A 16,179-nucleotide genomic window follows, 5' to 3' on the forward strand; every position below is an offset into this window, starting at 1 on the left:
CTTTATTCAATAAAGAAACTATTTTCTTTACGAGAGCGCTAGCTAATGGTGGTTTCCACTTGTCGAATGTGTATTTGCATTTCATATTTTGCTTAGTGAGAGAGTGAGTCGCAATGCAGATTGGACAAGTGGATAAACTCCGACTCCGCTCGCACCCTTGGCCGGGTTTGACAGTGCAATCACGCCGCGTTATATTAGCGCAATCAAGGCGGTAGATTCTGTGGCGGTAGCTTGGCGCGCCCGCGCCGGCGGTGCCTTCAAGTTCAAGCGAAAGATACGCGCGAGTCGTGCCAAGCTCTAACCCCGCTACCTCTGCGTTGCCTTTAAAGTTTAATTCAAGTAGGATGAAGAAAAAAATGCCATATAATTTAATATTTTTATTACATATTCCATTAGAATACTTTCTATGTTATTACTGTACATGCTGTCGCACGCACTTCTAGCGAGTACGGAACTCTTTACACATCCAGAGTCTTAAAGGGGCTACGCTTGTCTACTATAGTACAGGTAAATGCAGTTCGGATCCCGGACTATGCTACGCTCCCGACTATGTGAAGCGCTCTATTAGATCTAGAAGCTGAGTCTATTGCTGAGAAACATTGATGATAGTTGATAACGACAGTACAAAAAGGCAAGTTCGGAAACGAATGGTTTCTAATACAAAATATTTTTGTTTCGGAAAGCGTAAACAATACTAATGTTGCCTTTCCACTGAGACGGAGGTGAGCGGAGATTAGAGGTGATTCTCATCCATAATCCATATCTCTTCTCCGATCCGCTGGATTACAAGCAAGCCATTAGCTGATTCCGCCACGTCGCCTCCCATCTCCGCCTCAGTAGAAAGGTACTCTTATGGCGACACGGAATCATGATGTTCTAATTTAAGTAACTATGACAAGTATGGTACTAACGGGATTATTGTTGTTTGTATTACAGTCTTACATTACAGTCATCAGCAAAAATATCTCAACTGTACATTAATATCTCCAGTCTATTTTTGATTGCGTTACCTGTACGAAGCCTAGATATTCTTGCATCTGATTGAACAGTCGGTGCCCTGCCTTAAGTATCCAGGCATATTAGGCAAGTAGGCATGTCACTTGCATACTCAAGTCTGGACACTGATACTACATTTTTGTAAGCGGTTTGCGCCGACAAGTATAGTATGAATTATCTGAGATAATTTTTTGGTCTCAAACCCTGAGCTGTTAAACAAAAGGCATTAAATTATTTCTTTTGTGCGCTGCAGTGGCTACCTAATTTCTCAATAGTGAGAAGGATAAAGCCCGTTTAAAAGGCAATTTTAGCGTTCTACACATATGACTCAAATTTATGTAACAGCTTTTTGTTATCTCCGAATATTCTTACCTTTCGTGTACTACATTACCCAAACGTGTTATCTCCGTCTGCTGTTACAAGAATTTGAACCATGAAAGTAGAACGCTAAAATTGTCTTTTAAATGGGCCTGATCCTTCCCATTAATGAGAAATTAGTTAGCCAACGCGTTGCACAAAATAAACAATGCCTTTTGTTTAACAGGTTTGAGGCCAAAAAACCATTTCACATAATTCATACTATAGCGACAAAGTTTGATGATCCAACATGATTGTTCTATGAATTATTATTTATTATTTCGACATTGTACAGTTCGGCAAATAGCAGTGCCATCTTTTGACATTATTAAGACCAGTAATAAAGTATTTTTAAAACATTTCTTGTATAGATTTTGGACGCTATTGAAAATTATTTTAGCGATATTGCAAAACGATTTGTCCTAACGACAAATCATATAACATTAATAATAAAACTTGATACTGCAATTATTTATTTATTACGGCTAATTTTAAAGACATGTTGTACCTATTTAGTGATGTATAAGCCTTTGTCAGTATCAAGTGTTATTATTACAGATTATGTAATACATTCGAGTGAGCCGCAGTTGCCTGTGGAGTAGTTTCTAGAGCCTCTCTGCCGATATATTACACCATATCCTAACTTACAGGGTAAATTATAAATAATTCCAAGCGTAAAGATATGTACAATATTTTTACAGATTACATCTCAACTTTAAGTACCTATTTACAAATTAGAATACTTTATACATTATAAAAAAGAACTATACCGCTCTAGATTTATATCACCGCGAAATCAATAACTACATTCACAATAGATATATATATTTCATTATTATTAATTAATTTAAATAAAAATACACCTTATAGTTAAATAAATGATAAGACGTATTACATTACGACGTATTGCTTTTTTAGTCACATATTCCAAAAATATCACCATCGCTGGGCCGTCCGGCCGCTGGGTGCCGTAGCTCCCACCGCAACAATTTTTGTATCAAATATTCACGTCCACCTCAGTCAACTAGCTACTTAGTACCTCTAACACAGAGTAGACACCACAATTTAAATGATTCACATTTATGGACATACACTATTAACTACAGTTATAAATTACTCCTTGCTCGCTGACTCACTGTAGAGGAATTCACAAATCACAAGTTCGGACACTAGACTGCCCAAAAACACACTGCGACGCTTGACAGCAACCGCATGAGTTACAATTATAAAATCATCTTAAAAACAATTCATTATATAGATAAATTCATTGATAAATAACAAATATAAATAATAAGGTATAAAATATTGAGTATAGGAATAAACATGACTGACCGTTTGAGTTTTGCTTTTGAGCAGTCCATGAACGAAAAACATAAAAATAGTATTAAGTCTCAGTCTCTAGAAACGTGCGTAGAATGATAAGTCAGCAAGAAGCCTCTACATGTAAAACTACCCTTTTTATTGCACAACACATGCAGAAGTACGTATAAACGTTTTATGTAATTAAATTATTATATTTACTTTATTTGTCTATTTAGTATGAGGCCATTCTAATGGGATTACTGTATCGCTAGTTAGAACTCTTGTCTCTCCGAGTGGGCCACGCGCCACGCGAGCTCGTGTGAACTCGCCCTACCGACGAGGTTCTAGACTAGAGTACTGTAGCTAGCGTTGGGGTCATTCGATTTCATGTCAGAGGCGCTTTTATAAAAAACATTAGGTATAAAATATTGCTTAATTACTAATAGTATTGCGAAGTAAAAAAAGACCTTAGGTCTAATATTTAAAGGAACAACTACGAGACTAATAAAAATAATATTTACAATTAACCAAATTACAGTATGGATAGCATGAGATATTTGGCTACAATGTGATAGGGCTACATTTTCGTGTAAATAATAATTCTAAGTGACGAGAGTATATCGATAAAAATATGTAATATACTACTAAAATAATCTTTAAAAGGGTTAAAAATTGTGATCGTATGAGTATTTTGGTTTATTATGTTCAGTTCAGCTCATTATTATATCATTATTATTACGAGTATGTTATCTTTATGACCCGGTACCCTGTGAGAGTTGTTCGTGAGATTCGTTTTCAGTCCAAGAATGAGTATAGGGCGAAAATATATTAAAAATAAGCTACAATAAGGGGATCAAAATAATTGACTCGCCTAAGTACGCAAAGCGGGTAACTAAACGCTCTACTATGGCCTATAAACGTAATCGTCCCATACCAGATCAATCCATAAACCGACCTACTCTCCCTTCACAATATCCCGCTATCCCGATCACTTCCATCACAACTCATTCAAAAGGCCGACAACTTCAGTTCTATAAAAAAATAATCTAGCCGTTTCGAAACCGGAACGTTCCAAATTCGAAACGGTGTCAAGTTATGGCACGTTCAGACAGATCACGAGCGGTGGCGCGAGCGGCCGCTCTTTCTCCGTTTCCGCCGTCCGTCGCGGACGAAGACGATGTTTGCGGGGTCGTCGGCGAGCTGCGGGTACTTGGAGACGGAGTGCACGTCCTTGGCGGCCCAGCCGTCCACGACGCCGTGCGAGATGAGCTCCTCCTTCTCCTCCTCGGTCCAGGCGCCGCGGCCCTCCCAGCCGGCCGCCACGAGCGCCTTCTCCCTCTCCCACGCGCGCGCGGCGGCCCGCTTGTGCGCGTGCTTCAGCAGCTTCAGCCGCTCCGCCGCCGGCTCCACGCCGTAGCGCAGCACGATCACCGCTTGGGCCGAGCCTTTGCCCACCGCGTGCACTCGAACCTGACAAATTGAAGGTTTAGTTTTTGCCCAAATTTTACTTATAATTAAAGCATCATTTAATCTTTTATACTTTAAACCCTCTTAAGAAGGACTGATACGTCTTTTATGTAATGATTACGAAAAATAACATCTCAAAACTTTTGGTTTTCCATTTAAATTCACCTTCCGTCCGTTTTCTTGCAAAAGAATACCCAAAATTGTGGCACAAAAGGATTCCCTTTGCTCTGAGCCTTTAAGTGCTTGAAGGCCTGATGTACCAACCATTGCAAATATGGTACAATAATAACTATTATAATGTGAGTAATTTCAAGTTTAAATTTTCAAGTTTAATTGTTTGGATTTTTTAATCCAAAAAATTTAAACTTGAAAAGTTTACTTTAACTTATTGTGTCATTTTCTTTTATTACTTGGCTTCTATCCTCAATTTTAATTAGTATACATGACAAAAATAAATACCTCTAAGCCTTGATCATTCGTTTCATCCTGCGACACGTTGAACTTCCCAGACAACCGTCTCAGCTCCTCCATATCGTCCCTGATCTTCAGCGAATTATCTTTGACGAAGTAGAAGACGTCCTGATCGTGTATGCTGAAGTGGACATCGAGGAAGTATGAGTTGTTGAAGACGGTGGTGATGACGTCCTCGACGACGCTGTTGGCGCCGTCCGCCACGCTGATGTAGGCGCGCCCGTCCACGCGCGAGATCAGCACGCCCGACCCGAACACGCCGCGCTTGTACGACACGCGCGGCAGCAGGTTGCGCGTGATCGGCTCCATCTTCAGGAGGGGCGTCGGCACGAAATCGATGTCCGACAATTTGTCGTTCACCTAAAATGAACAGACAAACATTAGGTGTAGGTAAACATTTCGTTTAACGAACTAAAGTGAAGGATGTGCAAAAAGTTCGAAAAGTTCTCGGAAATTTCAGGAAAGTTTTACAGGAAACAGCAAAAGAAACTGTAATTTTGGGAATGGAAAATTGAATATGATTATTAAAAATATGAGAAGTTTCCAAAATTTTACCATGTGGAAAGTTCGCAATGTTGGAAAGTCTCCGACGGCACATCAGTAATCAGAATGTGAGTATAAGGATAGTTCGACACTCGAGTGGACTTACCTTCTCAATGATGCACTGAAGACCGGACATTACACCGAAATCGGGCGCCAAATGCGGCGCCGTCACGGAAGTTATCGGTTGGAAGATCATGTCGGTGATGTACCTCGATCCCATCATCTTGCTCAAGTCGTAGCCGTACAGCTCCAGCCAGCTGCCCAGGTTCGTCATGTACGGTACGTTCTGGTTCTTATTTATCGGATCGTTATTCTTAAATCTGTAGATGAAAATATCAGTTGGAAGACTGAGTTTGGTCGCCAAGTGTTCCCAGCTCGGCGTCATCCATTGCCCGACTATCGGGTCGTACAACCTGTTATCCAGATAGACGAGATTCGTGTTATAATCAAATATACCGCCGTGGAAGTCTACGGGCACGTAGAAACCGGGATTGGTGTCTTTGATTATCTTTCCGAAGGGGCTGCGTTTGATTTCTTTTATGATTTCGCCGTTCACGTCGAACACTACGAGCGGCGAGCCGTTGTGGTCTGTGGCAACATAGAACCTCTGGTCTTCCGTTTCTATGCAAGTAAGGAAGTTTCGCTGGTCGTACAGGAACCTCACGGTCTTCTCGGCTTTAGGATAGTGCATGTGTGTGATCAAATTAGGAGTTTGAGGATTGGTGTAGAAGAATTGGGTGACGTTATTCTTGTCGTCCTTCCAGGCGACCAGTCGGTTTCTGTTATCGTAGTAGTACCACATCTGGAATTTGTCCCTTTCGAAGGCATGCACGAACTGTCCTCGGGAATTGTAGCGGTATTTCTGTTCTCCCCTCCTGATAACGAAGCCTCGGCCGTCGTAGCTGCTGAACTCGATGTCGCCATATTGGACGACCCTGTCGCCGATATCGTAGCCCAGGTAACGCTTCTCTCCGTGCTCGATCACACCAATGACATTACCGTTCTCATCGTAAACGAATTTCCAATCGTCTTCGGAGCCGACCACTTCCATGAGATGTCCGTCAAAGTTGTAACTGATTCGTTCGCTGGAAGACGTATCGCCGATCAGCATCTTTTTAGACTTGATTCTGTTTCTGGCATCGTATTCAAGTTCGAGGCGGAAGACATCGAATGATTTAATATTCATGAGCACCGTTTTTATTCTACCGTGGTCGTCATAGTCGGTGATGGTGAAGTATTGCTTGCTCGTGTCTTGCATAACGGATCGATTGAACGTGTTCCTGTAGATCCTCAAGTCGCTTACTCCTTCTAAGGTACCCAAGTTTTGATTGTACTTTAGCCTCAACTGGGGCATTTCCTTGCTGTTAATGTTAACGTCAATCGTTGAAAGCCTGGCGTTACCATCATATTGATATTTGAAATGGGCATTGTTAAGACCACTCTTGGAGTTGAATTTCATCTTCTCGTCTTTGAGAATGCCTGCGTGGTATTTATAGTCCTGTTTGAGATCGTAATCGGGGTCCGTTATTTCGACATTCTTCACCAGGTGAGTATTTTCGTGGTACACGTAGCGGATAGCGGACGCGCCAGCCAATATCGTCTCCAACTTGCCCGCCTGGTCGTACACGTACAATATCTTACCAGATTGGTGCGGGAAGATCTTAGCCAAAATGTGTCCGTCATCGTTGTATAGGATTTCATAAGGATGTCTGTTCATCGGCGAGAAATATTGGTACTTGAAATAGCCTAGCGAAGTCATCAGTGCGAAGGTGTGGATGTGTCCTCTTGGCGTGGTCAAGTTCTGGAGCGCGCCAGAGTCGTCGTAGTCTAACAGATAATCGCTGCCTCTAGGAGTCGTGACCTTCAGTGGAAGACTAGTAAACATGTCCCTGAAGGAATAGGCCAAGGACGACCCGTCACCGTATTTGATCTCGTGCAATCGGCCAGCTCGGTCGAAACCGTAGGTTTCATTAAGATCGCCCCATCTCCAGCTGGTGAGTCGGCTGAATCTGTCATACTCCAATTCAACCTCGGCGAAAATTCCATTCCGCGGTCCCCACTTCACGGGCCTGGCAGTTCTATCGTACGTGACGTTCAGTAACTCCACCTTATCATCCATGAACACGGCTACAGTAGAAGAGTCTCTATCGTATTCGAGCGTCAGAAGGTTCTCACCGTTTACTCTCAGCTTGCGCCCGATTTGAGCCACGGCTTTGCTACTCTTTCCTTTGTTAGATTGCAATCTGCGCAAGAAGTATCTCCATTCAAATCGGTTTGCTAAATCACCACCAACTTCAGTTCTCTGCTTCGCGGGCACGGGGTAGCTTTCGCCCAAAATGGGATCTATTTCGGAGAGAATTGTGTACGGAACTGTGTCCGTTGAAATTACATGTCCCCATGGCATACTGGTGGAGATGCTACCGTCCGTAGAAATGATTGTCTTCTTTTCTGCTTCTCCGACCTTAGTGTTTACAGAAGAACCCTTAATGAGAATAGAAATAGGTCTCTTATTGTTTTCGCTCACCAGAACCGTGGCACCTTTAAGGCTTAGGTCGAAGGTTAAGTTTATGATTCTGCCGGTCGGGGTAACGGCTGAAGTCAGTCTACCGAACTCATCATACTTGTAGATGTAGCTGCGTCCGGTGCTATCGTATTTAGCTTTAAGTAAACCAGTGGTACCGTGATAGTCGAATGTTACATTGAAATTGTCGGGTGTTCGTAATTCTTGTAACATTTTCATTCTCGACATCTTGAGTCTGCATTTCTGTCCCTTGGTGTTCTCTATCGAATTGACTTGGCTGGCATAATCACGTAAGAGGAAGACTTTGTTGCCGGCCGCGTCGGTAACTGTGCTCAACTTGCCGTTGCTGGTGTTTACGTTGTAAGTGAACACATAGTTATTTTCTCCGGTCAGAATGTTCTTTGTCATGATGTGCTGGCCGAATCTGTTGAAAACGTAAACTTCCTGCGTATCGGGTGAATATATCTCATACTCTCTCGAACCACTGGCGTCGGGTATACTGGCCATGACTGATCGGATTCTATAGTTCGCCTGGTCTGCTATGTGGACGATGCCGTCCGGGCTCACAATCACGGCTGAGATCGTATTGAATTTGGAATTGGAAGCTAGGAAATGATCTGCCTCGAAGCAATCGCAACCGCGTTCCAAACAGTTGCACTTAGATTCCGCGCCAGCATATAGGGAGATTTTGCCATCAGTAGTTATCAAACGCACTCTATTTATTCTCTGAGAATCACTTTCAGCTACGTACAAGTCACCGGCAGCTCCAAAGGCAATGCTCTGCGGCATCACCAAAGTAGCATAAGTCGCCAGTTCCATATCATAGCCGGTCAGCGGCGACGGGCAGTGCAGGGGACGTCCAGCGATCACTTTGACCCTGCCATCCGGAGCCATCTGTAGAATCATATGATCGTCGATAATATGAAGGCTGTTGTCCAAAGGATTAATCGCCAGTTCCGTGGGCCACCTCAGATGGACTTCCTCTACGCTTAAGGTTCCTTCGCAAGGAATCGGCTTCCAGTGCGCTCTGTGCATGTGATTGCCGATGACCGTGGTGATGATGCCATCTCTGTCGACCATACGAATGTTAGTTCCGTCGGCGAAGTATAGGACATTGTCGATGGAGACCGCCACTCCTTTCGGGTAGGCCAGCTTGGCGTCTCGGGCTAGAGCACCGTCGCCGCAGTGAGCCTCGTCTCCAGGCAGACATCTCTCGCCGGAGCCGACCACCGTCTCCCAGTTGTGCTCGGGGTCGCTGTAGTCCTCGGTGTTGCGGACTTTAATGATCTGATGAGATTCCGGGTCGGAGATGTACAGCGTGCCGTCGAGCGGGGACAGAGCCATGTGGTACCGGTAGGAGACTCGAGTGGCGCTGTAAAAGAAAAATAAATATGGAATAATGTATGTAGGTACGCTGAGAGGAGTTCGAAAACTTATATTAGAAGTTTTACTTGATGTTCGATAAAATGTTATTTTTTTCAAATTGGTGCAATACACTACAAGACGCACAACTCAGGGTACCCACAGAGGATTGGGGCGATTCAAACGGGCGTGTATTTAAATTCTCGGAGCATCTATTTCCGGACCCATCGGGATACTATCAAGGGACAAACGGAACAATAAACACTCACTTGAGTTTGACGAGGGTCAAGACCTCGCCGTCGGGCCGGATCTTGCGCACCAGGTTGAAGTCGCCGACGTAGAGCGCGCCGGCGGGCCCGGCGGCCAGCGCCACGGGCGCCAGCAGGCGCTGTCGCCGCGCCGCGCCCGAGCACTCCGCGCACTCCAGCCCGCGCTGCCGTCCGTCGCCCATGGCCGTGATGATCAGCCGCGGCTTGTGCTTCAGGTACGTGTTCGTGCCGTCGCCCTTCTGCAGGATACCTGAGGAGGACACGAGGAAACTTCATCTTCGGGCCGACCGTCGGGGGAGTAGCGCTTAGGTATAAAAACGGAGGAAACGCGAGGCAGAAACTTCATCTTCGGGTAGTCTGTCTAAGCTAGCTGTCGTCGCAAAGTCTGGGCCGTAGGAGGAATCGCGCTGGTAATAAAACGAAAGTAGAAGCTAATTGAAATTCAATAACGCTCATGCCGGTTCGCGTCGCTCTCAATATGAAGGGTCGTTTTGATCATAATCCCCGTAAATATCGTGTAGAAATGAAAAAGATACGATGAGATGGATATATATTATCGTGTTAACACATTTAAATCCCCATGTGACTAAGTGTTATTAGTTTCTAATTACGAGTTACTTGCCTTCGTGGAAATTGTATCTGTGATGAATATCGAGATTCCAGCCGCCGACGTCAGATATGCTCATATCGTGCCCGCTCAGTTTCGTCGTCTGCACGTTCCAGATGATGTCCTTGCAGTCCGTGTATTGGTAGCCGACTTTCACCAGCGCCGTGGTGACTCCGTACACTCTCTGCCGGTACACGTTTAGCCGGTTCCAGGGATACGTGAATTTGATGACGGGATCGGCTTCGAACGTCTTTTCGAAGAGGATTCCTTCGATCGTGATCCTTAGATGAATGAGGGCTAAAGTTGGAGGTACTTTTTCCGGCGTCAACTGAAGTTGGATGGTGGATAAATAGCCAGCAGCCCGAGAGCTATGGTATACCAGGTTTAATCCGGTGCCGGGGATTTGGAGACTTTCTTGAACGACCTGAAAAAATAATTTCACGTTGACAGATAATTTTCTATTAAAAGGCAAAAGTGTACATAAAATATCACGAATGAGGGCAAGTAAGAAGAACTATCCTGAAAACTATAGAGAACAGGCGCGGAAAAATTATTTTGCATTTTATGCGACTGGGCCATTTCTATAAAAGTACGAAGGGAGGATAGAACACAGAGGTCGAGGTAGACCCAGATAAAAAAAGTGGGGGTCGTGTCGTATTAAAAAATCAAAGAGGGCTACTCCACCGACAAAAGAATAACTCAATAATTATAATGTTTGTTTTGACATCCGCCGTTACCTGTGACTCGGCGAGTATGGCGCTCTTGTCGGGACAGGCGCCCTGGAAGCCGTGCTTCCACGTTGCGAGCACCACGGGCTTCATGGCGTCGTAGTCGTGCGCCAGGCACGCTTGCGGCGGGCCCGACCCGCCCTTCTCGTCCGCCGTCGTCATCACCACCGAGTCGATTATCACAACCTGCAAATGCGAACATGCTTAATCTTTAGTGATAATACAGAATGAACACGCTCTATCCCGCCCCGAATGGCATCTGTAGCCAATCTGCCGCCGCAAGGCTCATCCTGCAGTGGCAGATTGGCTACTGATTGACAGTGTCTCAGTTCAATTAGCAACGCGATGACGGAAAGTTAAAGTTCAAAATGTCGGTGTCACGTATGTGTGAGCTTAGTAATTTCAGTAAATAGAATATTTCCTTCTATGTCTGTTTTTTATTCCGTAGACTAAAATGACAACCACAAATGTCAATCGTAGAAATAATGTGACCAGCTTAAAACAAACAGTGCTAATCTTTGATGTATGCATTTTACACACCTCATTCCAAGGTACGAAGACAACTTGCGAGGAGCGCTTGAACGGCGCCCGTCCAAAGTGTAGGGTGACCGCGCCACCGCCGTTCACGAGCAGGTCGAACCAGCCGTCGTCCCGCGTGAGCGTGAAGCCTTCCAGCGGCGTGGACGTGGACACTCTGACGCCCACCAGCCCGGAGCCCAGCGAGGTGACCACGCGGCCTCGGATCACCGCGGAACGGCTGTGGACATTATATACTTAGGTAAAGTAAGTGTAAGATGGTAACTTGTTCTCTGGGGGATAATGTTCACCCACCACTTGTAGAAAATTGCATGTTTTTAACCGACTTCAAAAAAGGAGGGTCTTAATTTGTCGAAATCTTTTTTCTTTTTTTGCTATTATTATTTTAAAAGCAGGGGTGCCCAACAATTTACTTATCCTTAAAGTGAAAAATTCATAATTCTTAATTAGCTTTGAATATAACCTTGGGATATTAGGGTAGTAAATTTATGTTTGGGAATTTTGGATAAGTTTCAACTACATCAATGGGTACTTTTCTAATCAAACTATCATCATTAACTGTACTGCTAAGTGATTGAAGTGAGCTAGCTACTTATGATTGATTTAGTAAATAAACTAGTATTACGTAACAACTACTTTTGGCAAACCTTTAGGGACATACCTACCTCAAAAAGGTTCTCAAAGTGCTTCAAACATAGTTTATTTATATTACTAACTCTACCTACAAAGTATTAGGTACTTAGTATAAAATATTCCATTATAAGCAAAAATTTATTGATAGTATAAGATGAAGGTACCTACGTGCAGAATCTAAGACATACGTGCTTCGAATTTAACAACAGCAGGGCTAAGATGGTCGGTTGGTAGATGGTAAACATCTGTCATCATGTCTGTCACGTTCTAACAAATATGTAAGAGCGAAAGTGACGCATGACATGACAATTGATAAAAAAGCCGCTGATGTCGATAGCGCTGTTCAGCTGTCAAACAATTGGCCACGATTTTTTCCAAAATTGTACATCTCTTCTACTATCAATGACTCTTTGATTATAAGATTTAACAGTTACATAAAATAAAAAGCGTAACACATATTTCACAGGACACGGTATAATAGGTAACTAAATACATTAATGCAAACCAACATGCAAACGACAATCAATACATAAATACATAAAATATAGTATGTTGCCAATTAGAACCTACGGTAATTTTAATATTATTAATAAAATAAATACTAGTGTAAGAGTATTGTACTGTATCAATAGAAACATAATAGAAGCCAGTGAAATTATGAATGGAAATTTCTCATTATTATCAAAGGATCATAGAAACAATACAAAAATTCAGGTTTAGTTTATGAACAACGGACAAATGTGTCGCATAACATCAAACTCGAATAAATCTATTCGAGCTTCTTAGGAAATATCTACCCTATTGCCTTTTCTTAATACAAAAATCGCAAAATCTGACAGCTGGATTTATCCGAGTTTGATGTTAAGCGACTCAAATGAAGGTGCATCAGGTTATCAACATAATATTCAAAATACTGGCTTCTATAATTTGTCTACAACCCTATTAGGTATAGTCGCACACACACAATCCTACAACTTTCTTACCTCGTATTGAAGTGATTCCAAAACATACTGCGCAGCGTTAGAAGGGCGGACAGAAACAGAGATGAGTACCGTTACATATATGTTAATTTAGAAGATGTAGGTAAATATATACGTAGTACATAGAGGACATGCATGTGCCGATTGGGCTGGCAGGGATACCACAGTGACTGACAAAAGTAAACTTTTGCTATTAACTTGGTTGATAAGAGGCCCTTTGAGTTCATTTGTATATTAGAATCCAAAAGACGGAGCCTTCAGTTCTGACCTCAAATAAAGGTACTTAATGTAATGAATAATGATTTCTTTTAATTGCAAGCAGATTCATTCAGGAATTGATAATTGCTAAACTATAGATATTATTTTCAAAAATGTAGTGATGAATATAGGTTGGACGGAGAATAATTTTAAATGCGTATATTTTACTTGAAAAAGCCTGCAAATTTCTTTCATTCGTGCGTGAAGTGTACATTTTGAGAGACTCAAAACTCTTGGCAAATTTTAAATAAGACAATCACTGTAGTGTCAATAGGTACTACCGCCATTTTTGTTAATTTTGTAACATGTAATATCAAACATAAATTCGCTTCGAGTGATTGAAAATCAAAGCAAAAACTGTGTCGCACTCTTAAAATGTAAATAAAACATTGGGATTGACTGGGGCACAACATTGCGTATCTTATATTATAACAGATATTTTGTTAAATTCACAAGAGTTATTGTTTTAAGTAACATATATATAGGAACGATTGACATAATCATTATTTGAATGTTTCCCATAAAAAAGTATGTTTAGTCATGATAAATTAACGCGTAATCTACAATCTATACAATTGAAAATGTTGAATATTTATGTCAACTTTTCCTCGTCAAAATAGTCTAGTAACTCGGTCATAACTTTTATTGTTGTTATTTTACAAGACAATATATTGCCATAATCAAACAATAAAACTTATGCGTAAATCTCACGGACAAAACGAGCGGGGAAAGGACTGGAAAAAATGTCTGTAGAGTCTTCTAAGTTCAATGACACATTGACATTTTTACGCAAGCTCCGATAGTTTTGTGACACATAACACCAAACACGAATACTCACCTCTCATTGAACGTCTCCTGTTTGGCATAGTTCTGCAGACTACCTTCATCGATGAGAAACTTCATCCTCTCGAAGAAGGATGCCGTGATGGCGGGCGGTTGCTTCCGCAGCAGGATGTCGGTGGGCTTGGGAGATGATACGCAGAGCTGGCTGCCCTTACAGGCGACGGATTGACAGCATTCCGGGTCTTCGCAGTCCACAAGGCCATCTTAAAGTCACGGTAAAAGTTTTTTATTTAAGTCCTAAAACGGGGTTTATTGATGGTACCATTGGTACCCATTTCTCTTATCTGAATAAATTTAAAAGAACAGTCAATAGAAGTAGATAAGTAACTAATTTAGTACTTATAATTATAATTTAGTGTTGTGCTAATGTTGTGTTGTGTGATATTTCATCAAATCAGATATTGTTTTAAAAAAAAGTCTTGTACTTAATAAGGAAAAACAATGTATTTACCTTTATCATTATCCTTTCCATCATCACAAATCTGCTCTTTCAACGTTGTGCAGTCGGGGCCGTCCCAGCCGTCGAAGCATTTGCACTCCCAGTGACCGTCATTGGCCACTCGGCACTGCCCGTGGCCGGCACAGCCTCGTGGACAGCCCTCCAGCGTGCAATGTCTCCCGTTCCAGCCAGACACGCAGAGGCAGGTTCCATTCTTGCATTGTCCGTGGTCGCTGCACCGCGCATCGCAGAGTTTAGACGTGCAAAATTCGCCAGTCCAGCCGGGGTCACAGACGCATGCCTCTCCCACACATCTGCCGTGCGGGCCGCAGTCGAGGTCGCACACCTCTGAAATTATTGTGAAAGAACACATACATACTTCTGCCAAAGGAATCAAGATGTATATAGGTAGTGACATAAACTCAACGTCCATGTCGATAGATAGTTATTTTAATTCTGAAAACAAAACAACAAAAATTACCTTTGGAGCAGTCCTCGCCCGACCACCTAGCATGGCACGTGCAAGTTTGCGTGTCAACATCAAAGGTCCCATGGCCAGAGCAGTCTGGCAGACACTGAAGTGCGTCCTTGTCCATAGTCGCACAGTCCAGGCCTTTCCACCCTTTCTTGCACACACAGGCCCCTTCGATGCAGAACCCATGGCCCGAGCAAGTCGGGTGTGGGCAGTCGACTTCGGCGCAGAATTTCCCTTTGTAGCCCCTCACACAAGAACACTTTCCGTTCACGCAATGGCCGTGGCCGTTGCAGTCGGGCACTTCGCACTCGTCGTGCCGGAGGGAGCACTCTTTGCCCTTCCAGCCGGGGTTGCACTGGCATTCACCATTGATGTATTCGCCGCGTTGACTGCATAGAACTGGACATACACCTGTAATCAATTATTGTATGAGTTAAATGATGCTGGTTACCTGGGTTTCAAAGTTTATCTATCCTTCAAAATGAGTTATACTTACTCTCGCTACAGTCGTCTCCTCCAAATCCTGGCTGACATTGGCAATGGCCCATAAGGCACTCACCCTTGCCTGAGCAGCCGTTAGGGCAATTATGGGTCATGTCTTCAGCTACCGCCGCGATGAAGGATATTTCCCTGGGGTCGCCGTCGTCGTTGTAAAGCGATAGGAACCAGTGGCCCTGCTCCATGTAATGCGTTACTTCTTTCTTGACGGATGGCTAAAAATGTGACGTAAAATTAAATGTTAGTTGCATATAGACGTTACAAATAGTTTGAGTTAGGAATATATATTATGATTACAACTTACATGTGAAGCTCTCGTGGATCTCGCCTTGAAACCGCTAAGGACTTCAAGAAAGTGGTATTGCGTATGAGTGGGCAAAGCATTTCGCCTCGCATATACGCCAATTGAAGCTCCCCGAGGTATCATGTAGTCGAACTTGACGTAAGAAGCTTCTGATTGATAGAACTGCATGTTCCAGTAACTATATGGAGGGATTTCTTCTGATAATTTTTCACCTAAGTTAATTTGTTTGAATGTCGTCCCGTCTGGCGGGAACGACTGTGCGGGGAATGTTCGCGCACCTAGAACATAAGATATACATTAATTTGGTATTCTAAAAGCTCAAAAATAAGTATCACATTTCGTTTAATCATGCGATGATGTGGTGAAATTGTAAATCGTACCTACCAAGGTGCTAATCTAATAATCAAAACTAAGAGCGGTGCGAATCTAAAATTCTAATGTTAAATGTAGGAAATGTGCCTAAATACAAGCGCATGCGGTTTACAAACGTGCACCGTTAGTACTTAATATCCCTCAACCCATAATGAATACCTATAGAAGAACATGCTAATTAAAAGGGTTAACACATCTTCATTTGAAGACCCTACAC

The 16,179-nt window shown here is 42.9% G+C and overlaps 1 protein-coding gene across 1 annotated transcript in view; it reads right to left on the reverse strand.

The window, feature by feature from the left end:
* Positions 1 to 362: 362 nt before the first annotated feature.
* Positions 363 to 16,179, reverse strand: part of LOC134741389 (teneurin-m) — a 339,256-nt gene continuing 323,439 nt past the window's right edge. The window contains exons 9-20 of the mRNA XM_063674155.1: positions 15,591 to 15,868; positions 15,285 to 15,501; positions 14,795 to 15,199; positions 14,326 to 14,661; positions 13,870 to 14,077; positions 11,164 to 11,380; positions 10,633 to 10,809; positions 9,911 to 10,319; positions 9,289 to 9,538; positions 5,243 to 9,029; positions 4,582 to 4,953; positions 363 to 4,125 (exon numbers count right to left, since the gene is read on the reverse strand). Coding sequence (XP_063530225.1) covers positions 3,769 to 4,125; positions 4,582 to 4,953; positions 5,243 to 9,029; positions 9,289 to 9,538; positions 9,911 to 10,319; positions 10,633 to 10,809; positions 11,164 to 11,380; positions 13,870 to 14,077; positions 14,326 to 14,661; positions 14,795 to 15,199; positions 15,285 to 15,501; positions 15,591 to 15,868 — 7,013 coding nt within the window. The 3' untranslated portion in view covers positions 363 to 3,768. The remainder of the gene's footprint in view (positions 4,126 to 4,581; positions 4,954 to 5,242; positions 9,030 to 9,288; positions 9,539 to 9,910; positions 10,320 to 10,632; positions 10,810 to 11,163; positions 11,381 to 13,869; positions 14,078 to 14,325; positions 14,662 to 14,794; positions 15,200 to 15,284; positions 15,502 to 15,590; positions 15,869 to 16,179) is intronic.

The sequence above is a fragment of the Cydia strobilella genome, chromosome 5 (genome assembly GCF_947568885.1).
Source record: "Cydia strobilella chromosome 5, ilCydStro3.1, whole genome shotgun sequence".
In the NCBI taxonomy this organism is placed as follows: Eukaryota; Metazoa; Arthropoda; class Insecta; order Lepidoptera; family Tortricidae; genus Cydia; species Cydia strobilella.